This window comes from Schistocerca cancellata, chromosome 1 (assembly GCF_023864275.1).
Source record: "Schistocerca cancellata isolate TAMUIC-IGC-003103 chromosome 1, iqSchCanc2.1, whole genome shotgun sequence".
Lineage (NCBI taxonomy): Eukaryota > Metazoa > Arthropoda > Insecta > Orthoptera > Acrididae > Schistocerca > Schistocerca cancellata.
In genome coordinates, this window is record NC_064626.1 from 379,887,023 (window position 1) to 379,913,860 (window position 26,838).

At 42.2% G+C, this 26,838-nt stretch overlaps 1 protein-coding gene across 3 annotated transcripts in view; it reads left to right on the forward strand.

Moving 5' to 3' along the window:
• The window catches only part of LOC126175027 (dipeptidyl peptidase 3), a 134,010-nt gene extending 108,030 nt beyond the window's left edge, over window positions 1-25,980 (forward strand). For all 3 annotated transcript variants that reach the window (XM_049921545.1, XM_049921537.1, XM_049921531.1), the window contains exons 12-15: window positions 3,387-3,510; window positions 3,606-3,776; window positions 12,377-12,539; window positions 25,776-25,980. In XM_049921545.1, the coding sequence (XP_049777502.1) occupies window positions 3,387-3,510; window positions 3,606-3,776; window positions 12,377-12,539; window positions 25,776-25,909 (592 nt within the window). In that variant the 3' untranslated portion in view covers window positions 25,910-25,980. The remainder of the gene's footprint in view (window positions 1-3,386; window positions 3,511-3,605; window positions 3,777-12,376; window positions 12,540-25,775) is intronic.
• The last annotated feature ends 858 nt before the right edge of the window (window positions 25,981-26,838 follow it).

The following is a 26,838-nucleotide window of genomic DNA, read 5'->3' on the forward strand; positions in this document are numbered from 1 at the left end:
TGTACCCTTGATGACTGGATGACACAATGTTTTACACCTCGCTTGGGCCCATCAACACCGACATTGGACGGTTGATGACTGACAAGTTGCCTGGTCAGGTGATTCTTGTTTCACTTGTTTCATATTGTATCAAGCGGATGGATATGTACGAGTATGGAGACAACCTCATGAATCCATGGACCCTGAATGTCAGCAGGGGACTGTTCAAGCTGGTGGAGGCTTTGTAATGGTGTGGGGCATGTCAGTTGGAGTGATATGGGGCCCCTGATACACCTGGATTCAACTCGGCCAGGTGACACGTACGTAAGCATCCTGTCTGATCAGCCTGCATCCATTCAAGTCCATTGTGTGTTCCGACGGACTTGGGCAATTCCAGCAGGACAGTGCAACATCCCAGATGTCCAGAAGTGCTACAGAGTGGCTCCAGGAAGACTCTTCTGAGTTGAAACACTTCTGCTGGTCGCCAAACTCGCCAGACACGAACATTATTGAACATATTGGGGATGCCTTGCAACGTGCTGTTCAGAAGAGATCTCCACCCCATCGTACTCTTATGGATTTATGGACAGCCCTGCAGGATTCATGGTGTTAATTCCCTCCGGCACTACTTCAGACATTAGTCAAGTCCATGCCATGTTGTGTTGGGGCACTAATGCATGCTCATGGGGACCCTACACAATATTAGGCCGGTGTACCAATTTCTTTGGCTCTTCAGTGTAGGTTACTCATAATGTATGGTACAGTCAGTGAAGACTTGGTATACAATAGAAGCTTACTAAGACACATAAATGGTGGGAACAGTTACAGCAGCTAATTAACTTTTATGCTGATACAGTTGAAACCTGTGACAGGCACAGTTGTTTTTTACGCCATTGAGCAAGACTAGGTGGCTGCGTAGGGCAGCAAAATTTTAGGGGCAGTAAAGGACAGAAAAAGATTAATTTCAAACCAAACAGTGAAAAAATTGAGCAGATCAGAATAAAAAATGAAAAAGAGGAAAAATCAATTCACCAAATTGTTTTGAAAACAATACAGAACAGTTACTTAACAAGTCCTTACTTATTTTGACGAAGTAAAGACATTGCCTCTGCCTACCTCAAAGCTGAAGCAGCTGCTTTGAGTACAAATTTTGTAGCAGTTAGATAAAGTAAGTGCTAAATTTTATTGCACTGGTATATTCAGTTGATTTCTAGTTTAAAATGTTCAGCCCTGTCTTCCTATTATTTCTATTATTTTGGGAAATTTCATAAATTGAGGGAAAAAAATAAATTGAGGACATTTATTGTCCTCAATGAATTTTGAAAGAAAATGAGGTCCCCAGAAAATGAGGTCTGTGGGCACTTGAGTTTAATGGTTAAAAGTATATAGGACATTTGCTTTGTTGGGAGGTGGAGGTGGAGGAGCTGGAGTGTGGGTATAGGTGAGTTTGATGGTACTAAAAAAAGAACAACATAATTTTTCAGTTCTTTCCTAGAGCAGCAAAACACTTAGCAGTAGCGCTGGTGACAGGTATTTCACATATACAGGGTGCTCAGAAAATGTCTGAGAGACTTGCAGGGATTTTGCAGGGCAGGTTGTACTGAGACATAAATGTTGCGCCGTTTCCAAGTAATTTAGCATCTATATTAGCCAACCGGGGTGTCAAGAGTGCACATTCAAGTGGTCTGCCAGGGGTGGCTTTGTCCAGTGGGTGCTTTATTTGGTTAGCTGAAACTTGAATTTGCTCACACAACGATATTATTGGCTAACTTCAGTGCTAAATAATGCGGAAACAGCATAACATACCCAATTTTTTTCCTTAGCATTTATGTCTAATTACAACGTGCCCTGCAACTTCCTACAAGCATTTCAGACATTTTCCGGCCACTCTGTGTGTGGGGTGTTTTTTTTTTTTTTTTTTTTTTTTTTTCCACGTATGTTTTCGTTAATTCCCTTTGCTGACACAAGTTGGTCAAAGAAATTAATAAGGCCAAACATTGTTTTAAGTACAATGGATGAGATCAAACATTGTTTTAAGTACAATGGATGAGAAATGTAGACAAAATTGGAATGCTGATGGGATTAGCTGCTTTTGTACTTTGCCATGTCACAGTAGAAACATGAGGAAAAGAAAAAAAATTCAGCTTTTTCTGATCCAGCATGTTAATTGTTAAAGACTTATTTCACCCTTAACCTCTCTTGTGGTCTCAAGACCCACTGCTCTTAACACATTACTTAAAGAAAATTCTCTGTCACTGTACTTATTGTCTAACTTGCAAATTGTTTTTATCAAAAAACAATCTATTCTTATTTGTAGCATGACTACTTGTTCTCCTCTTTTTGTTACATCTTCTGGGGCATACTTTATTGCTCTATTTGCACTTCCTTCAATTCCTATGTTTTATACTTACCTGAGCATCTGTAAAAGGTTACTCTCCTGTTGACTAAAATATATAAGTAGTGTCATACTGAACTTTACACAACCAGAATGTTGTTAGTTATCAAGGTAATGATAAATCTGGCCTAAAAAATTATGCAAATTAAGAGTGTTTGCTTCCTGATGTCGTGCCGAGGCAGACTGCTTTCTTATCGGTAGCCACAAAAAATATACATACATTCACAATCATTCCTCTCAAAACAAGCACAATAGATTAAACAAAGAAGCACAATAGATTAAACAAAGTAATATTAATACAGCAGTCATTGTATGCAATATTTCAGAGAGGAGGGGTAATTTTTTTATTGAATTCTAGACCTTCTGCCTCTAGCAAAATTACATTTTATTATGTGAGCATCAGTTTTTGTGACTAGTTAATTTCAGTAAGAAGCTTCTGGGGGTGTGTGACCACACATTATAATACGATAAAGTTACCAACATTTCAGCTACCATTGCAGGCGGTCTTCATCAGCTTGACTATTAAGTTTAGCTGAATTTTATGACGTTGAAAGTTTCAGCAATATCATTACACATGATTTTCTCATTACTGACACTATTATTTTTGTAAATTATGGCATCTAATCCAAAATTGCACCTCACGCAAAAGCTATGCTGCATCATTTAGAATTTTTGTTGTTGTTGTTGTTGTTGTTGTTGTTGTTGTTTCATATTCTAACAAAATAATCAGTGATTGTAGTTATACTGTAACATATGCACAGGATACGACACTTATCAAAAACAAGTAGGGCTTTATGGATGAAGGTAATAGCTGACTGAGCATAATTATGATGGTGGTGGTGGTGGTGGTGGTGGTGGTGGTGGTGATGATTTTTCATTGAATGCAAGTGCCATATCAAAATATTTTTCAAAAGACTATATATTATTTTACCACTTTATTGTATGTGCATTTTCATGGTGGGCTCATTTTTCCCTAGATAACTGTTTGTTTCCTTTCTTATTCTTTTTCCAGGATATTTGGTTTTGAAGGAACAGCAGCTGATGATATCATATATGTCAACTGGTTGAGTCTGATTTACACTGCTGTAGCCAAAGCATTAGAAATGTACAATCCAAGTAATAAAGCGTGGTTACAGGTAAGGAGCTTTTTTTTGGTAGTTGCCATTTTAACAAGTGAGCGAGAGATTGTTCTTAAAAGTTCAACTGTTAATGTTGTTTTCGTTCTTCGTAGGCACATTCTCAAGCTCGTTATGTAATAATGCGAGTACTTTTGGAAGCCGGAGAAGGACTAATTACTGTCACAGAAACAAAACCGGGAGAAGATCTTCTTTTGAAAGTGGATCGCTCTAAAATAGAAACAGTTGGTAAAAAAGCTATTGGTGACTTTCTTCTCAAGCTACAGGTAAGACTTAGTTTCAGTCTATATAGTGAAGATTTTGTGATTTTAAAAATAAGCTGGCTTTGCAGTATACATTAAGAGTACCGTATTTACTCGAATCTAAGCCGCACTTTTTTTCCAGTTTTTGTAATCCAAAAAACCGCCTGCGGCTTAGATTAGAGTGCAAAGTAAGCGGAAGTTCTGAAAAATGTTGGTAGGTGCCGCCACAACTAACTTCTGCCGTCGAATATATGTAGCGATTCACATGCATGCTTTTCAAGCACAAAGATAAATACTGGCGCCAAAACCTCTGCGTCAGTAAATAAATAAAAAAAAAAAAGATGGAAGACGAAATTTTTTCTCTGTCCCGAGTTTCGACCACTGCATTTTCATACATTATCCAACGAAGTAAATACAAATTCCGTATTGTTAGTCTTCGAATGTAGCAACATTTCAATGTACTGTACTACGAAAATCCGACTGGCAAGACTGTTTGGGATGTTTGTCAATATGGCCAACTCTACATTCTGAATTTTTTCTACCTATGAGAAGAGATGGTTACTAATAGGAACTTTTATGAATTGTGAATCACATGCAGTATTCTCTTCACCATAAGAATAATACGTATATAAACATTTTGCCATGTATTCTTTCGTGTTTGCTGCTATCTCATTTAAATCCTGTCCGCTTAATAAACTACGAAACTAGAGTGAGACAACAGCAAACGCCGAAGAATATACATATCATTTCATGTTTATATTCGTATTATTCTTATGCCTAATAGTGATAGTCAGAAATGAAGCACGTCAATTGACTATATTTTTAAATCTAAGATGACTAATTTCTGTGCAGAATGTTATGTACTAAAGAGACGTCTGCAAAGATTTTCAAACAGAAAAATTTTCGCTAAACTCTCGTTCAGAACATCTTCTATCATACGCAGTCTATTATTTGGTTCTTGTTGATCGTCAAAGAAAGCAGCAGTGTTAGTAACAACAAATAGCGGTCTCTTGCCATTGTTTCGCTAATGAGACGATTTCTCTCTTTTTCTTTTTTTAATTGTAAGCGGCGGTAGTGCGCACTAAAGCAAGCCACGCCGCGAGCGGCGACAGGCCGTAAACACTGATTATCAGAATGCGACAAACGGTGCATGACACAGTACAGTAATGCATTTTCAGCTTAGAGTGACGTAAACACCTATAACAAAGAGAACGGCACTTATAAGATCAAAGAAAAATAAGCAATCGATCCAAACCAGACGAAGCACGTGAAAAAGGAAGGGTACCCGTATAATTATGGACGGAGCGCCTGTAGCTATGGCTACCTGGTAAAGCCTAACTGCTTAGCTTACTACGCGAACCAAACTACTGTAGATGTATCGTCATTCATTCGACCTAAATTGTGTCTCATATTACAATGGACCAACTTTGTTTCGATTTGGAGGTGCGGCCTAAAACTTTACTCTCCCCTTGAATTTCGAGTCTCATATTTCAGGTGCGGCTTAGTTTCGGGAAAATTTTTTTTTCCTTGATTTCTAGTCTCATTTTTCAGGTGCGGTTTAGATTCGAGTGCGGCTTAGATTTGAGTAAATACGGTAGTTTAAAATTTGTTGCCAGGGTATGTGTTTCCTTTACTGCGCTAATCCCTGAAACACATCAGTTGTAAAAACTACCGTAGATCAGCTATAGTAACTAGTTCATGATTTTACTAATTTTTCCTCTTCTATTAATGACTTAGTATGTAGTTCGTTGAACCTATTTCAAACAACATAAATTGAGTTATGTTATTAGAATAATTTTCCTGCTCCAGATTGAAGGTCAGCATGCAAAATCAAAATGAGTTTGAATTTTTTATTCCTATAAAACATTTAAATTGTTGCCAACACTGTATTGCAATGTTATCTGTGAACACTTCCAAGTAGAATAAAATTAGGAGGTAGTATATTACAATATGCAGGTGTTAATCTTATGTTTATAGGGTATTATGAAAACTGAAAGTCACATCAAATGCAGCAAATGATATTCTTGAGTTCTGTTGGTTTCATTATTTTAATGCCCCCTTTGTTGTGTACTTATCATACACATTGCTATCATCTTGTTTGTTGTTCTTCCACCCTCTCACTCCATTATTATAAAGATGGGTTTTTAGTGAAAACAGTAACAGCCTTATACATAAATCAGAATTTAACCAATATAATTTGGACACAAACATAAAATCTCAACCTCTTGAAGTTAAGGTGTCATACTAGTAATAAAGGTAGGAAGAAAGAGGAGAAAAAGGCAAATGATAAGGGAGATAATAATTAATTTTGAACTTAATGGCATATTTATTAAAGAGAGGCCAAATGGTAAACCGAAGTGTTGTCCACAATACTCCTACATAGCTATTGAGAAAGTAAATGGATGTACTATAGTTCAAAAGTATATTTTTACTCCTACATAGCATTGCTATGGAGAAAATAAATGGATGTAGTGTAGTTCAAAAGTACATTTTTACGAGACAAAAGATTGCACAGAACTGACTGCACACTTTTAATATTTGTAGCTGAGTAGAGCTCATCACAACAGCCTGAACTATATTAATACAAACAGATAGTCATTATAAGTTTTTTTCCATATGCTTTAAAAGGACTTCAGCATACGCAGTATTGACTGTCTGTATATTTAAAAGTATTTGTAAATGAAATTATCATTTAATATTGTAATGAAGTGTGATTGTGAAGTTATAATTTTCGTGTGATCTTTGCTGAGCAGAATTTACTCACTTGTATGCAAATATAGAGACATTTCATAGGAAAATACTCTCTGGTCTGTAATATAAAGGTTTATTTTATTGAGAACTTCGTTCCGTACTGTACTCTTGACGATTCACAGTCCCAGAACCTATATATTCCAAAATTTATGAGAGACTAGGCCAATAAATATGTTGTAAGTTCATTATGTGTAGATGAGGAGTAATAACTGCACAAAATACATTCTTCCTACATGGCTGCCTGCTTCTTACCACTGCTATTTTCCGAAGTAGTTTTCAGTCTGAAGACTTTGATGATGAAGCTGTTCATGCTAGTCTGTTATGTAAGTCTCTTCAGCTCTGCATAACTCTTGCAACTTACATCCATTTGAAGCTGCCTTCCACTCTCTTACACACACACACACACACACACACACACACACACACACACACACACACAAAACCACCACCACCACCAAATTAAGTAGTCCTTGATTCCTCAGGAAGTGTCCTGTCAACTTACCTTTCTACCTTTCGCTTTGGCGAGTTTGTGTCACAAAGCTTCTTTTCTTGCTGATGCGGCGGTACCTCTTCATTAAGTATTCATCCAAAATTCACCATTTTTCTGTAGCACCATATTTCAGAAACTCCTGTTCTCTTTTTGTCTATTTATTACTCATATTTTACTTCCCCTCAAGGCTACACTTTGAGCAGTTGCTTTCAGAATATACATCATATTACTTAAATGATTGTGTGGTGTTAACGTATTTCTCTCTTCCAGAAAAACTTTTCTTAAAATTGCTAATCTGCATTTTATGTCAGTTCTAAATTTCCTACAATCAGTTATTTTGCTCCCCAGTTAGCAATACCTGTCCACTGCTGTGGTGTTCCCATCCATTATAGATGTCTAATTTGTTTGTGAGCTATAACTTCATGATATTAGTGGGTTCCCCTTGTGGATTTTGTTTTCAGATTCCATCTAGTTTAGCATAATTTGTAATTTTGTAAATGAATACTACACTTCTCCCATATGTGGGAGGCACATTCTTGGTTTCCAATACACTAACTGGTCAGATTAACATTCCTTTATAAGGAAAACCACAATAACCTCTAAACTTCCATGTAAGTCGTTATTTTTCCATGTGCTCTGCAACTGTTTGTTTAATTACTGAAAAGGTCATTTCAGTTGCTCAGAAGTAGTTTTAGCCCACTATCAACTTTTTTTTTTTAAGCCATTCTCATGTGGATTTGTAACAACTGTACATGTGGAAGATGTATACATGTATTTGATTGAAGATGAAGAAAACAAGACTTACACTTGTTTATTTACCAACAGACTATGAAACATACTCCTAGTGTGCAGTGGTTATTGGCATAGCCTGGATGTTAGCATGCCATATATGATAACATCCAGGCTAAAAATAGTTCTTTTTTTAACAAAAGTGCAATATAGTTGCTGTGGACAGGGCATCCAAGTCAAGTGCAGAGTTATACTATAGGGAACTGCAGAGGTTGTTGGCATAAATTGCTTGTTGGCATCCAGGCTGTGCCAACCATCTCGGCAGTTCCCTGTAGTATAACTCTACACTTGATTTGGATGCCTAGTCAGCTGCAACTACACTGCACATTTATTAAAAAAGTATTTCTAGCCTCTCACTTATATAACATAGAGATTTGAATATCTCAAAACATAACTCTCCATAAACACAAAGAGTAATTGTAATGTAATGAACAATACAGTCTTGCGATGACCATATTCTCATGATATGATTAGATGGGGAAAATTTTAAATCTGCCAGATTTTTACTTAAATCTTCTGTACATTTCTTCTCCACTGTAAGTTTTATAGTCTGTCTGTGCATAAACATCTGCAAACCTTGTGATTCTGGAAATTTTCGTCGCACAAAAAGTATTCCATGAAGTTTTGGGACTGCAGTTGGCTAATGTAGACTTCTTTCCATGATATTTCAGCTCACAACCACTCAGCCATCTTCAGGTGAATGTTTTGCACTGAAGACTGCTGATTCACATAGCCAACTTTATACCAAAAGTTGGCTCGGAGAAGCATGCACAAAAGCAGTTGCTTTATGAGCGACTTCTGTCAAGTTTCACACCCACTTTGAATATTGCTCCACCTGTGGTGCACAGGGGCATGCCTAGTGCTTATACTACATTGCACTCTCTTTTGGAATGCAGGCTTGTGGATATAAAATTCAAATGTCAAATTAATAAAATTGTCGCAGGACGTGTCACTAGTCATAAAATGTTCGGATGACCAATTTAGGCTTTGCCACCATGGCAAGATATTCTGGAAATTCCAGCCCTCCACAATCCCAGATCATGCTTTACTGAACCGAGAAGAGCACATGTCTTTGTAGGTGGCTGGTAGATTACTTTCACGTAATATTTCCTTAGGATTCTGCCTAATTTGCTCATGTGGGTAGTCATTTTTATTCCTTGTAAAAACCGTGCTCATTTGATGTGAAGAATATCTACCGTATTTACTCGAATCTAAGCCGCACTTTTTTCCGGTTTTTGTAATCCAAAAAACCGCCTGCGGCTTAGAATAGAGTGCAAAGCACGCGGAAGTTCTGAAAAAATGTTGGTAGGTGCCGCCACAACTAACTTCTGCCGTCGAATATATGTAGCACTACACAGGCATGCTTTGTAGGCATAAAGATAAATACTGGCGCCAAATCCTCTGCGTCAGTAAATAAATTTAAAAAAAAGGTGGAAGACGAGCTTTTTTCTCCATCCCGAGTTTCGACCACTGCATTTTCATACATTAACCAACAAAGTAAATACAAATTCCGTATTGTTCATCTTCGAATGTAGCAGCATTTCAATGTACTACGAAAATCCGACTGGCAAGACTGTTTGGGATGTTTGTCAATATGGCCAACTCTACGTTCTGAATCTTTCCCTACCTGTGAGAAGAGATGGTTGCTAATAGGAACTTCTATGAATTGTGAATCACATGCAGTATTCTCTTTACCGTAAGAATAATACGAATATAAACATTTTGCCATGTACTGTTTCGTGTTTGCTGCCATCTCATTTAAATCCTGTCTGCCTAATAAACTACGAAACTAGAGTGAGACAACAGCAAACGCGGAAGAATATACATATCATGTCATGTTTATAACGGAATTATTCTTATGCCTAATAGTGATACAGTCAGAAATGAAGCACAGCAATTGACTAGATCTTTAAATCTAAGATGACTCTAATTTCTGTGCAGAATGTAATGTACTAAAGAGGCGCTTGCAAAGATTTTCAAACGGGGGAAAAAATTTAGCAAAAATCTCGTTCAGAACATCTTCTATCATACGCAGTATATTATTTGGTTCTTGTTGATCATTATCAAAGAAAGCAGCAGTGTAAGTAACAACAAATAGCAGTATCTCGCCATTGTTTCGCTAATGAGACGATTCCTCTCTCTTTTATTTTTTTAATTGTAAGCGGCGGTAGTGCGCACTAAAGCAAGCCATGCCGCGAGCGGCGACAGGCCGTAAACACGCACTATCAGAATGCGACAAACAATGCATGACACAGTACAGTAATGCATTTTCAGCTTAGAGTGACGTAAACACTTATAACAAAGAAAACGGCGCTTTTCAGATCAAAGAAAAATAAGCAATCAATTCAAACCAGACGAAGCACGTGAAAAAGGAAGGGTACCCGTATAAATACGGACGGAGCGCCTGACGCATAGCAATGGCTAACTGGTAAAGCTTAACTGCTAAGGTTACGACTCGAACCAAACTACTGTAGATGTATCGTCATTCATTCGACCTAAATTGTGTCTTCTATTACAATGGACCAACTTTGTTTCGATTTGGAGATGCGGCCTAAAACTTTTCTCTCCCCTTGAATTTCGAGTCTCAAATTTCAGATGCGGCTTAGATTCGCGAAAATTTTTTTTCCTTGATTTTGAGTCTCATTTTTCAGGTGCGGCTTAGATTCGAGTAAATATGGTATTATCCTTTGAACACAGATTGTAGGTGTTCCAGCGCCTTTGCAAGGCTGTTTCTGTCATATGCAATAGAGTACAGTGTACTAATGTCTGAAGGACACCTGTAATTTGCAGTGGTTGGCGCAACTAGATGCCTGCAAATACAGGTCTGTCTGTGTGTGGACTTATGGTAGACAGATTACTCAAAGGATCCTATCATTCACGGAGGTGGCAAGATTGGACTGAGCAGAGGCTGGGAATTTGTACATGCGCTGATAGCCACGCAGTTGAGTGCCCCACAAACCCATCATAGTCATCCAGGGATCCTACCACTTTCCAACTGACAAAAAATGCCAGACAGCCACCCTTCTCCACTTCCGTCGTAAATTGGATGTTCTCGTGTATTGATTTTAGATCCTGCAAAAAGCCTGAAGTTCTTCACCATGGAGCCTCACTGCAAAAATATCATCTACATGTTGCCAGAAGACTTTTGGTTTAAGTTCGGCTGAGTCAAGCCGATATAACTGCACTATTTAATCATGCCCTTTCCTCAACCTACTTTTTACTAAACTGTGAATATTTTAAGCAAACCACTGGTGTTGCCATGAATCGCTCTCTCCTCCCTTGTGGTAACAAACGTTTTTGTGGACGACTGGAAAGAGGCCACTTGATTCGGCTGAACTTAACCAAAACTCTTCCGATAATATGTAGATTATACTTTTCTAATATGGCCCTGTGGTGAAAACTTCATGTTTTTGCAGCATCAAAATTCATCCCACAAGCTACAAACTACTTCTCGCTCCATTACCTGTTATTGTTACAAGGTTTCTTGGTAAAGGTTATTGTTGTTCTAAAATATTTGACTGTAAGAAAACATTAAATGAAATATTTCTAGTTGTTTATACTTTTACCATGAAAACAAAACTGAGTTTATCCATTCTCACTGCTTAAATTTATTATACACTCTTATGAAATTAGACATCAGTAATATTTTCTGCATAAACTGCATGGGTGATAACCCTAGTTTTCCATACTACCTGTAAATTGTGTCTTAAGTATTCTGATTAACTCTTTAATTTTTAATGTAATCCACAATAGTTTTCCTTTAATTGCTTAACATTAAGTGCTTGATATGTTTAGTATTATCAGGTAAAACATTTATTGATTTTTCAAGTGACTTACCAGACGAAATGAAACCATGATAAGCTGACGATAATTTTAGGAATGCCTTTATATTGCCTCTACTTTTTTATTAATTTTTATTTTTGGAAATACAGATAAAAACAGGTCCACCACCAGAAATAACACACAACAAAAAATCAACATTAAAATCCTTTTCATTCATGATAATAATGTTAGTTGTATAAAGTATTATTAATACTCCTGCCCATTGCTTGGTAAATTAGAGACTATTTCATGTGTGTTGCCCAAAATGCTGATTATGTGCGGTATTGCAGGACCTTCTAATGCAAAGTTTGTCAAGGTCTGATGTGAGCCTGGTATTGTGTAAGTAACATTTTTTTCTTTTCTTTTACTAATTCTACAACAGTGCTAAATCAGCTTGATGACCTCAAGACTTATTCATTTGCTACTACTATGTGCTTACCCAGTGCTCCTTTGCGTTGATGATCACACTGTTGGCTGTCCCACATCCGAAGCTCCCTACTTTCTAAACAGGAGCATTATCACACTGATACAGAAAAAGGTCCAATTTCAAACTCTTACTATAGTGAAAGAAGCATGCCATTATCTAAAATGTTGTTATAGAGGCCTTCATTAATTTTGCCGTCAACCAAAATTAAGGAGCGGAGCACAGGTGTCAAATTCTACAATGTCTTTTGTGTATACCTTATGTGTTATGTACAAATATCACACTTGTGTTATGATTTGTAACATTATGTGTTGGAAGATGTCTATTTTGTACATATAATGTTTTCAGGTTTATAAAACAACATGTGATGTGGCAGCGGCACAAGAGATGTATAACAGGTATTCAGAGGTGCCTGAGGATGGTCCATGTCCTTGGGGAAAGTGGAGAGATATCATAATGGCTAACAGACAGCCCCGTAAGATGCTTGTCCAGGCAAATACTTTTGTTAAAGGTAAGAAAATCATCAGTGTTTCTGCCTGGAGTTTCCATTGTTTGACTTGTTAAATGTAATACATCTTGTGATCAAAGTGTATATTACACTTATGTTTCTCCCTCCAGGGTCTCATGGCTCTTTCGTGAGTTTGTGCGTGGTGCACTTGGGGCCCTGAGCTATTGCTGCCATTTCTTCCTTCCCCGGCTGTATTACCTTCTCCATGCCCCACCTCTCTCGCGTGTCTCCCCCAGACCGACTTTGCTGTGGCTGGGTGGCACCCATGGGAGAGCCCCTGACGGGATTGGGTAGTATGAGGATTGATGCTTTGCATATGAAACATATTAAGCTCCAAAAAATCTGGCTGTTCTTCCATAACCATCTGTTTGGTTGGGAATGGATTCCTTAATGCTGCTTCTTATGACCTTGCAGCCTTCCCTTGCTATCCTCTGGGAGGAGGGCCAGGCTCACCGGGTTGGAGTGATACCCTTTCCTCCCTATGTGGTCCTTGGTGAATGTGGATGCCCATGCCATGAGGGGAACTCTTGCATTCAAACACCCATGTGCATTAATTGTCATCACCATCACTCTCCACACTCAGTGGACTGCCTGGTTTATAATAAGGAAAATAAGATAAGAGTTGATCATTTATCCTACTCTGAGGCTCATCAGAAATATTAGTCTTCATCCTGTGTCTGTGACATCTAATTTTGCCTCTGTTTTGTCCTTTTCCCTTCCATCTAATTTTGCCTCTGTTTTGTCCTTTTCCCCTTCCATCTAATTTTGCCTCTGTTTTGTCCTTTTCCCCTTCCATCTAATTTTGCCTCTGTTTTGTCCTTTTCCCCTTCCATCTAATTTTGCCTCTGTTTTCTTCTTTCCCTGCTCCTTCCTCCTCCTCATCCCAGTTCCGCCACATCTCTCTTCTTGCACTCCCCTGTGGGTGGTGCTCCCCCTACACAGCCAGAGAAGTGTCCACAGTCTTCAGCACCCCCCTGATCTATGAAAGATAAAATGAAGTAATACCTGAACAAGGCCCCTCTGGTGTCACAGAAGGTGCCAACTCCCCTCTCTCAACCTGAGCCTGACCTCTTGTTTATGGTTGTCAGTCTGTCCTCCATGGTGACGGGTGGTGACTTAGCAGGTTGACCAGCTTTGGCTTATTCACCTCCCATTTGGATCCCCATTCCACACCTATGAAATGGAATTTCAACAGATACTGCCATCACCTTCAAGCGCTACAGTTTCTTATTTTCTCATTCTGAAGTTTGTCATTTTGTAGGAATCTCATTTTACTGATGCCTTCTTACCAATCCTTCATGGGTTTTGTACTTTGCCGGCCCTGTGAGGGCTTACGGTGATATTTGCATGTTCGACTATATGGGTATTGTTAGTATATGGCTCCCCCTTCATACCACATTGGAAGCAGTTGCCGTCCAGGTCCACTTGGAATCTGAGGCCAGTTTACAATCTCTATCTCCCTTCCGGCAGGCCACCTATGCCCACTGCTCTTTGTCTGGTTGTACTGATGAAGTCAGATACAATAATTCATGACACTGGCATTGCTGTCCCCAACTCAGTGAGCCCTTTTGCCACTGGGTGTCCCGTGGTAGAACACAGCCATTGCCATTGTCATCATTGATGGACATTGAGCCTAAAGTGGCACCCATCCTTTGCTGGTCTTATTAAATTTAAGAGCTTTTGCGCCAAAGCCCATTACATAAGTAAACAGAGCAAGTGGGTGTATTAGGAATGCTTTGGCTCCTCCCTAGATTCTTTTGTGCTTTAGTCACAGATGTGAGCTATGCTCAGCATCCTCTAAGGTTGCCAACGGCCTTCTTCCATTCTAGGTGGCCTTTTGGGGATTTGTCAGCTCACGCAGAATGCCTTGTGACCCATTTTGCAAGAGCTTCAGCATTAGCCTCCTGTCCGACCACCTTCAGCCTTCAGCAACAGCAGGCTGATGCCTCCCACTTGATAACAAACCTTTTACTGAATGGTAACTACTTCTGGCCCTCTACTCTTCCCACAATTCAGCCCGTGGCCCCAGTTCCATTCATAACCAGTTGCTTCAACACCTCATTGCTCCACAATGAGAATAACTCCTGCGAGTGTTTAACTGTATTTGGCTTCAAGGAGTTTCCCCTCTCAGTGAAGGGATAGTATTGTGGTTCCTGTCCTTAAGCCTGGTAAGGATCCATCATCTTTCGATAGTTACCAGCCAATCAGTCTGACCGATGTCCCCTGTGCAAATTATTGAATGGACGGTGGCTCATTGGCTCCTTGAACCTCGAGACCCCAATGTCTCCTTACCAGTGCGGATTTCGGTAGGGATGGTCTCCAATCGATCAACTGTTTCGGTTGGAAACCCCATTTCTCAGCACCACCATCTTGTTGCAGTTTTTTTCATTCTTTGTTAAGGTTATAATATATCTTGGCACCAACACTTCATTACACTCCATGACAGGTCTTTGGGGCCCCCTCCGAACTTTTATTCACCAGTTCCTGTCCCACCAGTCATTCAAAGTTCAGGCTGACTCCATTTTCAGCTTTCCGTGGACCAAGGAAAATGGCATTTCATAGAATTCCATATTAGGTGTCGTTCTGTCATCATCTCTATTAATTGACTTGGTACCTCCATCAGATCATTGGTCACCCCTGCTCTGTGTGTAAATGATTTCTGTATCTGCGCTAGTTCCCACTCAGTGGCCTCAGCGGAGAGACAGTTCCAGGGTGCCATTCGGCGAACTTCCACGTGCAGTCTTTCACACAGGTTTAAGTTCTCTACCGTTAAGTTGTGAGTGGTGCATATCTGTCATTGTACTATGGTCCATCCCGATCTGGAGCTCTACTTTGATGCCAAACACCTGACCGTGGTCCCCCAGTTCTGTTTATTGGGTCTTCTTTTCACCAACAAGCATGCTTGGCTGTCCCAAATCTGCTTTCTTAAGTTTAGCTGTTTCTGCTTATGGTTCAGTTGCACCTTCCACATTGCTTGTCTTTGCCCAATGACCCCTCCAGGGGCAAATTTGCAGCTTCACATCAAATTCCTTTTTGTTCAGTCATGGACCAACTCATTTTTTTTGGGGGGGGGGGGCTGTATAATCAACTTTGGGCAATTAAGATGACTCCTGCCATGTGGCATTCTTCCTTCTGCCTCTCCCAGCAGGAATCTCTCATTCTCTGCCATCTTCGTATCAGCCATACCAGGTTGATCCCTGTTTTTACTCTTCAGTGACCTGGCTCCCCTCCCATTTTCTAGTTGTGGGGAACCATTCACTGTGATGCATACTTTGTTGGACTGCTCCCTGACTTTTGGCCCTTCACACTAAATACATGCTTCCACTCCCCTTGTCACAGGTGTCAGCAAACGACCTTTGTGGGGTTACACCTGTCCTCAGTTTTCTTCATGAAAATGGTTTGTCCTAGCAGATTTAAGTACGTGAATTTCCTTCTGGAATTAGAATCCCATGGTTTTCGTTGGCATTGGTTTGGGATGCCTTCAGCCTTGCCTCCATGATGGCGAGGTTTTCCCTCCTGCCTTTTTCCCTATGCTTTGTCTGGTCTTTTGTGCCATTTTGTACCATGCACTCTTTTTGTATCTTTTCCCCCTGGTGCTATCTCCTTTGTGTTGCAATCATGGTGTGGTGTAAGGATGGGGATGGGTCGGTGGCAGTGGGGATTGAGATGGGTCGGCAGCGGTGCTGTCAACTCAATGTGCATAGCACATCTGGGGCACCCAGTGCTCTTGTCATCCCCCCCTCCCCTCCTTTTCTGTACAGTTCCTGTCATTCTGATTATTCTTCTAGCTCTTTGTTTACCTGTTTCCCATCCTCATTGACTGGACTATGCTCTTGATATTGTTTCTGCCTTAACTTGTGCTACCTTAGAACATGGGACCAGTGACATTGCTGGTTGGCACCTCTTCCCCTGACCCCAGTAACCATCCAACCAACCAACACTTGTTTTCCTCAGACTCTTGATCATTATCCCCTGCTTATTTATGTGAAACTGTTGCATTTCATTAGTGATTTGATCTGTCCCATGGTACTGTATCTTACTGGATCTAGGGTGCTGATTTAATTTGTTACATACTTCCTAAATATTTCCATTTACTCCAACCTAAACATCTCTCTCTGAATTTGCTCACAAAAATGAAAACTGTGAAGATAATCGTGTTGGTTTGTCGAGCTCTCAACATTGTGGTCATCAGTGCCTGTACAAATTCCAGTCTCTCCATTTCCAGTCTTGCCACTAACCCAATGATGATGATAACGCAAACACCCAGTCACCAGGCAGAGAAAGTCAAATCCCCGATCCGGCCGGGAGTTGAACCCAGGAAAACTGTGAAGGTGGTCCTTTTGAAAAGTATGAATATCTCTCTTGTCCCTCCCCCCTAAAAAGTTCTTTTGTGAGTTCATGCATGGGTCCTGATGTTTTGCAATCCGTCCTCTCTTCCTGAGCTGCATTTTCCTCCGTGTGCCCCTCCCTCCTCACCCTTGCTCCTTCCCTGCTGTCCCCCCTCTTCTCTCTCTCTCTCTCTCTCTCTCTCTCTCTCTCTCTCTCTCTCTCTCTGTCTGTGTATTCTTACTTATGTCAACCTGGCATTCCACCTTGTTTATTGTATTCCTTGTGGTTTTGTTTCCCTTGCCTTTTCTCTTTCATCCTTTTTGGCATTTTTGGTTCCTCTTTGCAGTTTGACCTCCACTTTTAAATTTTCTATCTGTAGTGTGAGCCATTTGGGGAAGAACTCCCCCTCTAGCATCTACAGCATGGCAGCATGGATTCCTCTCCTCCCTTCCTTAGCCTCTTCCTTCCTCATTGTAATCCCCCCTCCAACCCGCTAGGTCACCAGCATGTGTAGCCAGTCCAGATGGTGGGGCCACTACGTACCCATCTGGCTGAGTCCCCTGACAACACAGGGATTGCACTTCTGATGCTTGATATGTTGCCTCCCCATGCATGCCTGGGAGTGGTTCGCTGTCATTCTGGAGCATCGGAACTCCCAGCAATGGCCACCATGCCAGACAACCCTTGCTGTGGGTGGGTGGCACCCATGGGGAGAGCCCCTGATTGGATTGGGTGGTATTAGAGTAGATGCTTGGCACATGAAGCGTGTCAAACTCCAAAAATGTGGCCATTCTCCTACAGCCATCTCTTCGAGCATAAAGGATCATTGAATGTGCTTCTTATGGCCCTGTGGCCTTCCCTTCACTGGCTACACCCTGGGAGGAGGGCCAGGCTTGCCACTGTGGACCAAAACTCTTGTCCTGCTACCTGCTCTCCGCGAGGATGTATGGGGACACATTCATCACTGCAAAGCCACTATTTTTTGTGGAAAATACCAAAGACAAGTTTGGTAAAGTGGAGTCTCTCAGTAAGATGCAGTCAGGTTCCCAGTATATCAAAGCTGCTTCTGCCACCCAGTCTGTAGCTCTTTGTGCTTGTGACCGTCATGGCGACGTCTTACTGTTTGTTATGCCTCACAAATCTCTGAATACGGTCCAGGGAGTACATTTTCATCAGGACCCTGTCCTTCAAATGAATGAGGTACCCTGGAATGACAGAGCATTCATTTTGTTCAACGTACGCAGAAAGGTTGTAAGGACAACCACACAGATACCAGCACATTTACTCTGCCTATCGATGGAGATACCCTCCCAGAGAAGGTCAAGGTTGTGTGTTATTGGTGTGAGACGAAGCCTAACGTCCCACTATCGATGAGGTGCTTTTGGTGCTTGGGTTTTGGGCACGTCTTCCCAATGTTCGGCAGACTCTTTGTCTGTTACTGCGAACATCCACTCCATGAGCAGTGCCCCTGTGTCCCACCACCCATATGTGTAAATTGTCACAGCTATCACTCTCCACATTTACCAGATTGCCTGGCTTACAAGAAAGAAAAGAAAGATACAAGAGTGTAAGTGCCTGGATGGCCTATCTTAGACTCATGTTCAAAGTTATGACTGATGCCACCCTGTGTCAATAGCTTCCTTCTTTGCCTCTGTTGTGTACTTCCCCTCCTCCCTCTTCCTTAGCCAAGTCCTATCTCCCCTCCCCTGCGGTTTTAATGCCTTCCCCAGCCAAAGAAGTCCTCCCCCCCCCCTCCCCACCCACTTTGGTGCCCACCGGTGATGAGGACCCTCTTGAGATCCCTTCCCCCAGCGTCTCTGACTGGAGGCCTGCTACCACAACTCAGCCATAGGAAACACACAATCTGTGCACTCCAAGATCACCCACTCTGTTTCAGTTCTGGATCTTGTAGAAGCCTGCTCTCCCTCTGAGCTCTGTCCGACTCAGTCTTTGGAAGAAGAAGAAGTAGTAGTCCCAGGACAAGCACCCCACCCCACCCCAGTGTCCCCGGAGGTATCATCTTCTCACTTGCATCCTGAATCTGACCTCTTATTTATGAATGTCATCCCATCCTTGTGGTGACATGGCTGCATGATTGGCTTCAGCTCATTGGCCTCACATTTGGATACCCACTCTGTGATTATTCAATGGAACTTGGAACTGTAACAGATATGGCTGTCACCTGCCAGATTGCAGTCACTTACTGCCTTTTACCTGGCAGCTTGTCATTCTCCGGGAGTCTCATTTTACTGAAGCTCTCTCACTGACCCTTCATGCATTCCATGCTTCCCTGTTGGAACCAGGTAGACTTTTTGAGGGTTCCAGTGGCATCTGTACATTGGTCCAGAAGGACATTGTTCATGCCAAAGCCGATTACCTAACCAAACAGAGCAAATGGGTGTGTTGGAAACGTTTTGCCTCCTCTCTAGGTTCTTCTGTCCCTTCCCACACATGTGAGCTACAGTCCATACCCTCCAAGGTTGTCAACGGCAGTCTTCCATTCTGGGCCTTGCCCTTACAAGTGGGCTTTGTACAGATCCAGGAGTTCTTGAAGAACACCTTACGACCCACTTTGCTATGGCATTGGCATCAGGCTCCTACCCAGCTGCCTTCCTCCTTCAGAAACAGCTGTCTGACACTTCCCCTTATGTTTTACTCCTTGTCAGGTAGAATCGTACAATGAACCTTTTACAGAATGGGAACTTCTTCTGGCCTTCTGTTCTTCTCACGGTTCAGCTGCTGGCCCTGACTCCATCCATAACCAATTGCTTCAACACCTCAATACTCCACAATGACAATATCTCCTCCAGGTGTTTAACCGTATTTGTCTCCAAGGCATTTTCCCCTCTCAGTGGAGAGACAGTATTGTGGTTCCTGTTCTTAAGCCTGGCAGGGATCCATTGTCCCTTTGTAGCAAACTAATTTTTATTTTGCACTGTTCTCAGCTCTCCGCAGACCCAGGAGAATGACATTCCACAGTGCTCTGTATTAATTGTTCTTGTTTCTCTAATCATTATTAATGGACTTGTGGCCTCTGCCAAACCATTGCTCACCTCTGCCCTCTATGTGAATGATTTCTGTATTTGGGCTAGCTCCCACTCAGTGGCCTCTATGGAATGACAGCTCCAGGCTGCAATCTGGTGCGCTTCCACATGGACACTCCAGGATGGAATGTAACAATATTAGAGAAGGAAAATTGCTACTCACCATATAGCGGAGAGGTTGAGTTGTCATAGGCACAACAAAAAGATTCACACAGTTATAGCTTTTGGCCATTAAGGCCTTTGTCAGCAATACACACACACACACACACACACACACACACACACACACAAGTTGCACACATGTCTGTAGTCCCAGACAACTGAAACCACCCTGCGAGCAGCAGCATCAGTGCATGATGGGAGTGGCAGCTGGGTGGGGGTAAGGAGGAGGCTGGGAGGGGAGGGGGATAGTATGGTGGGGGTAGCGGGCAGTGAAGTGCTGCAGTTTAGACGGAGGGCAGGAGAGAAGGTGGGGTGGGGGGTTAGTAGTGGAAAGGAGAGAAATAAAAAGAAATTAATAGACTGGATATAGCAGTGAAATGACGCCTGTGTAGTGCTGGAATGGGAACAGGAGGGGGCTATATGGGTGAGGACAGTGAGTAACGAAGGTTGAGGCCAGGAACCGTAGGATGTATTGCATTGAAAGTTCCCACCTGCACAGTTCAGAAAAGCTGGTGTTGGTGGGAAGGATCCATATGGCACAGGCTGTGAAGCAGTCATTGAGATGAGAGATATCATGTTTGACAGTGTGTTCAGCAGCAGGGTGGTCCACTTGTTTTTTGGCCACAAGTTGTTGGTGGCCATTCATGCTGACATACAGTTTGTTTGTTTGTCATGCCTACATAGAATGAAGCACAGTGGTTGCAGCTTAGCTTGTAAGTCACATGACTGGTTTCACATGTAGCCCTGCCATTGATGGGATAGGTGTTGTTAGGACAGGAGTAGGTGGTGGTAGGAGGATGTATGGGACAAGTCTTGCATCTAGGTCTATTACAGGGGTATGAGCCATGAGGTAAGGGACTGGGAGCAGGGGTTGAAAAGGATGGATGAGTATATTGTGTAGGTTCGGTGGACGGCGGAAATCACTGTATGAGGTGGGAAGGATAGTGGGCAGGACATTTCTCATTTCAGGGCACGGTGAGAGGTAATCGAAACCCTGGCGGAGAATGTAATTCAGTTGCCCCATTCCTGGATGGTACTGAGTTACGAGGGGAATGCTCCTCTGTGGCCAGACTGTGGGACTTTGACAGGGGGTGGGAGACTGGAAAAATAAGGCACTGGGGATTTGTTTTTATACAAAGTTGGGAGGATAATTGTGGTCAGTGAAGGCTTCAGTGAGACTTTCGGTACATTTTGAGAGGGACTGCTCGTCACTGCAGATGCAACGACCACAGGTGGTTAGGCTGTATGGAAGGGACCTCTTGGTATGGAATGGGAGGCAACTGTCAAAGTGGAGGTATTGCTGGTGGTTAGTAGGTTTGGTATGGATGGAGGTACTTCTGTAGCCATCTCTGAGGTGGAGGTCAACATCTAGGAAGGTGGCTTGTTGAGTTGAGGAGGATCAGGTGAAACAAATGGGGGAGAAGTTGTTAGGGTTCTGGAGGAATGTGGATAGGGTGTCCTCATTTTCAATCCAGATAGCAAAGATGTCATCAATGAATCTGAACCAGGTGAAGGATTTAGGATTCTGGGTTTTTAGGAAGGATTCATCTAGATGGCTCATGAATACATTGGCATAGGATGATGCCATGCGGGTGCCCATAGCCGTACCCCAGATTTGTTTGTAGGTAATGCCTTCAAAGGAGAAGTAATTGTGGGTGATGATATAGTTGGTAATGGCGACTGGGAAGGAGGTTGTTGGTTTGAAATCCATAGGGAGTCTGGAAAGATAGTGTTCAATAGCAGTAAGGCATGGGCATTAGGAATGTTAGTTTACAGGGAGGTGGCATAAATAGTGATGAGCAGGGCACATTGTGGTAAAGGGATAGGAACTGTGGAGAGTCTGTGGAGGAGATGGTTGGTATCTTTTATATAGGAGGATAGGTTCCAGGTAATAGGTTGAAGGTGTTGGTCTACGAGAGCAGAGATTCTCTCAGTGGGGGCACAGTAACTGGCCACAATGGGTCATCCTGGGTGGTTGGGTTTATGGACCTTAGCAAGCTTATAGCAGGTGGGAGTGCAGGGAGTGGTAGGCGTAAGTAGAGAGATGGATTCTGGGGAGAGGTTCTGGGCTGGGGCTAAGGATTAGAGTAGTGGCTGGAGATCCTGCTGGATTACTGGAATTGTGGCAAGGTTTGTAGGTGGAAGTATCTGACAGCTGACGGAGTACTTCCAAAAGGTAATCCTTGCGGTTCAAAACAATGTTGGAGGAGCCTTTGTCTGCAAGTAGAATTATAAGGTCGGGATCCATTTTTAGATGGTGGACTGCTGTTCTGTTTGCAGATGTAAGGTTAGTTGGCATGTTGAGGGATTTGGGGAATGATGGAGAGTCCCTCTCAAAATATACCGAGGGTCTCACTGAAGCCTTCATTGACTGTAATTATCCTCCCAGCCTTGTACAAAAACAAATCCCCAATGCCTTATCTTTCCAGTTTCCCACCGCCAACTCCCAAAGTCCCACAGTACGGCCACAGAGGAGCATTCCCCTCGTAACTCAGTACCATCCAGGAATAGAGCAACTGAATTTCATTCTCCGCCAGGGTTTTGATTACCTCTCGCCGTGCCCTGAAACGAGAAATTTCCTGCCCACTATCCTTCCCACCCCTCCTACAGTGGTATTGGTATTCCACCGTTGGCCGAACCTACACAATATACTTGTCCATCCTTACATGGCCCCTCCTCCCAATCCCTTACCTCATAGCTCATACCCCTGTAATAGACCTAGATGCAAGGCATGTCCCATACATCCTCCTACCACCACCTGCTCCTATCTGTTCACTAACATCACCTATCCCATCAAAGGCAGGGCCACCTGTGAAACCAGTTATCGTGTGAGCTACTGGCTAAGCTGCAACCACTGTGCTGCATTCTATGTAGGCATGGCTAGCAACAAGCTGACATGAATGGCCACCAACAAACTGTGGCCAAAAAACAAGTGGACTACCCTGTTGCTCAACATGCTGCCAAACATGATATCCCTCATCTCAATGACTACTTCACATCCTGTGCCATATGGATCCGTTCCACCAACACCAGCTTTTCTGAATTTGGCAGATAGTAACTTTCCCTACAATACGTCCCTACATTCCCGTAATCCTCCTGGCCTCAACCTTCGTTAGTCACTGTCCTCACCTATCCAGCCCCCTCCCTGTTCCCATTCCAGCACTAAACAGCTGTCATTTCACCACCACACCTAGTTTTATTATTTTCTTTCTCTCCTTTCCGCTACTAACCCCCCTCCTCACCTTCTCTCCTGCCCTCTGTCTAAACTGCAGCACTTCACTGTCTGCCACCCCCACCATACTATCCCTCCCCCCACCCAGTCGCCTCTCCCATCATGCACTGGTGCTGCTGCTCGCAGTATGGTTTCAGCTGTCTGAGACTGCAGGTGTGTGTGTGTGTGTGTGTGTGTGTGTGTGTGTGTGTGTGTGTGTGTGTGTGTGTGTGCTGACAAAGGCCTTATAGCCGAAAGCTATAATTGAGTGAATCATTTTGTTCTGTCTATCGCAATTCAGCATCTTCTAAGTTTATGAGATAGCTGCTCCTTCCACACTGCTCATCTTGGTTACAGTTCACCGTCATGGTATCCTTTTAGCCACTGGTGCCTTTTTGCACTAGCCCTATCGATAGTCCTCTGGTTGACACTGGGATCCCTTCCGTTTCAGTTTGGTGGTCCCAGCTCCTGGTTTCTTATGCTATCACTATCCATTCTTCCCCTGCTCACTGTTCGTATTCTATTTTTTTCTCAACTTCGGGTCATCACAGCCTTCCCTCAGGTGGGTTTATCGTTTGGGCTCTGTCTCACTTCTCATACTATAGCTTCCATTTCCCCTCCTTGTCCTCTTCCCCACGTTCTCTCCCGACCACCTCCCCTTGGTTAGTTCCTCAGCCATGGATTCTGAAGGATCTCTTTCGAGGACTAAAAGCTCCATTGTTCCAATGGTGTTCTGTAGGGCGTCGTCGTCGTCGTCGTCCCCCCCCCCCCCCCCCTTCCCCGAATGTTCTTATGGGAATTTCAGGATGCCATCGTTTTTTAGAATGATGGCTCTGAATCATCAGATCATATGGGTTATGCCTTCATGTCTTCTCTTGGCAAGGAACACTGTCTCTTTCCTGCCACATGTTTGGTGTTTACTGCAGAATTGGTGGCCACCTATCAGGCTCTCTTAAACAGTCCTCCCTCACTCAACTTTTGTTATGTACGGACTCAATGAATAGCCTTCAGGCTATCGCTCAGTGTTATTGCTGCAACCCCATGGTCTCTGCCATCCCATGGTCTCTGCCATCCACAACCTTCTCACTGATCTTGGCGATGCTGCTTGTTTGGTTGATTTCCTTTGGGTTCCTGGCCTCATAAGTATCCCAAGTAATGAACTTGCTGCACATCTGCGTGGGGAAGTGACCACTTACCCCTGTTTTCTGTGGCCATTTTGGGGGCGGATTTGCGACTTTACATCAAATTCCTTTTGGCTCAGTCATGAGCTGACTGTTGGGAATCTACCCTCCCTGTCTAATAAACTTCATGCCATCAAGGAGACTCCCACCATGTGGCACTTTTCCCTATGCCTCTCTGTGCAGGAATCTAACATACTCTGCTGTCTTTGTATTGGCCATACTAGGTTGACCTATGGTTTTTAACTCTGCAGTGAGCCACCCACCCCTCTGTAGTTGTAGGAGTCCACCCATGGTGATCCAGATTTTGCTGGACTGCCTCCGCCTTTTGGCTCTTCAGTGGCTAAATTATTTTGTTATTGTTGTGGTCTTCAGTCCAGAGACTGGTTTGATGCGGCTCTCCATGCTACTCTATCCTGTGCAAGCTTCTTCGTCTCCGAGTAGCTAGTGCAACCCACATCCTTCTGAATCTGCTTAGTGTATTCATCTCTTGGTCTCCCTCTACGATTTTTACCCTCCACGCTGGCCTCCAGTACTAAATTGGTGATCCCTTGATGCCTCGGAACATGTGCTACCAACCGATCCCTTCTTCTAGTCAAAATGTACCACAAATTTCTCTTCTCCCCAGTTCTATTCAATACCTCCTCATTAGTTATGTGATCTACCCGTCTAATCTTCAGCATTCTTCTGTAGCACCACATTTCGAAAGCTTCTATTCTCTTCTTGTCCAAACTATTTATCGTCCATGTTTCACTTCCATATATAGCTACACTCCGTGCAAATACTTTCAGAAAAGACTTCCTGACACCAAAATTTATACCCAGTGTTAACAAATTTCTCTTCTTCAAAAACGCTTTCCTTGCCATTGCCAGTCTACATTTTATATCCTCTATACTTCGACCATCATTAGTTATTTTGCTCCGCAAATAGCAAAACTCATTTCCTAATCTAATTCCCTCAGCATCATCCACTTTAATTAGACTACATTCCATTATCCTCATTTTGCTTTTGTTGATTTTCTTCTTACATCCTCCTTTCAAGACACTATCCATTCCGTTCAGCTGCTCTTCCAGGTCCTATGCTGTCTCTGACAGAATTACAATGCCATCGGTGAACCTCAAAGTTTTTATTTCTTCTCCATGGATTTTAATTCCTACTCCAAATTTTTCTTTTGTTTCCTTTACTGCTTGCTCAATACTAAATTATTTAAGGGAATAAATTATATTTTATGGATTTTTCAATGGAAATTGATTTAGATTTGGTATAATTTTTTGTGTCATATATTGTAACACTGATTGTAACTTCCATTTTCCAGATGAAAAGGTGTCACTGAAAACATATGACGCATCACATGAAGGTCTCATTGAATCATTTATTGATAGATTCCCATCATCTGATGTTGACGTGATTTTGGAAGAGTTGTGGGAAAAGGACCAAAAATATTTTTGATGTGTCATTGTGTTATAAAATGGAAATGCTGTGATATCTGCATTTAAATAAAGTTATTTTTATGCTTTTAATATTTTATTGTTAGATGTTGTCCAAAACACCAACAGTACAAAAGAAATGTATGAGGTACATTTCAAAATTACTTCCAAAAACATTTCACATGCCTACACACATTCACACACAAGGTTGTTAAGCAGCACTTGAAATTGAGCATCTTATATTTGATTAGGTTTGGTTTGCAGTGCCTGTCTCTGACTGCATTGATCAGATTTTCATCATACAGGGCAACAATAGACTGGCTGGGTGAGAATAAGATATGTGAACACAAAATAAGCTGTCTTGCATATGCGGATGACTTAGTTGTGATGGCAGATTGGATTGAAAGTTTGCAAAGTAATATTTCAGAGCTAGATCAGAAATGTAAGGACTATGGTATGAAGATTAGCATCTCCAAAACGAAAGTAATGTCAGTGGGAAAGAAATATAAACGGATTGAGTGCCAAATAGGAGGAACAAAGTTAGAACAGGTGGACGGTTTCAAGTACTTACGATGCATATTCTCATAGGATGGCAACATAGTGAAAGAACTGGAAGCAAGGTGTAGCAAAGCTAATGCAGTGAGCGCTCAGCTACGATCTACTCTCTTCTGCAAGAAGGAAGTCAGTACCAAGACTAAGTTATCTGTGCACCGTTCAATCTTTCGACCAACTTTGTTGTATGGGAGCGAAAGCTGGGTGAATTCAGGTTACCTTATCAACAAGGTTGAGGTTACGGATATGAAAGTAGCTAGGATGATTGCAGGTACTAGTAGATGGGAACAATGGCAGGAGAGTGTCCACAATGAGGAAATCAAAGAAAAACTGGGAATGAACTCTATAGATGTAGCAGTCAGGGCGAACAGGCGTAGATGGTGGGGTCATGTTACACGC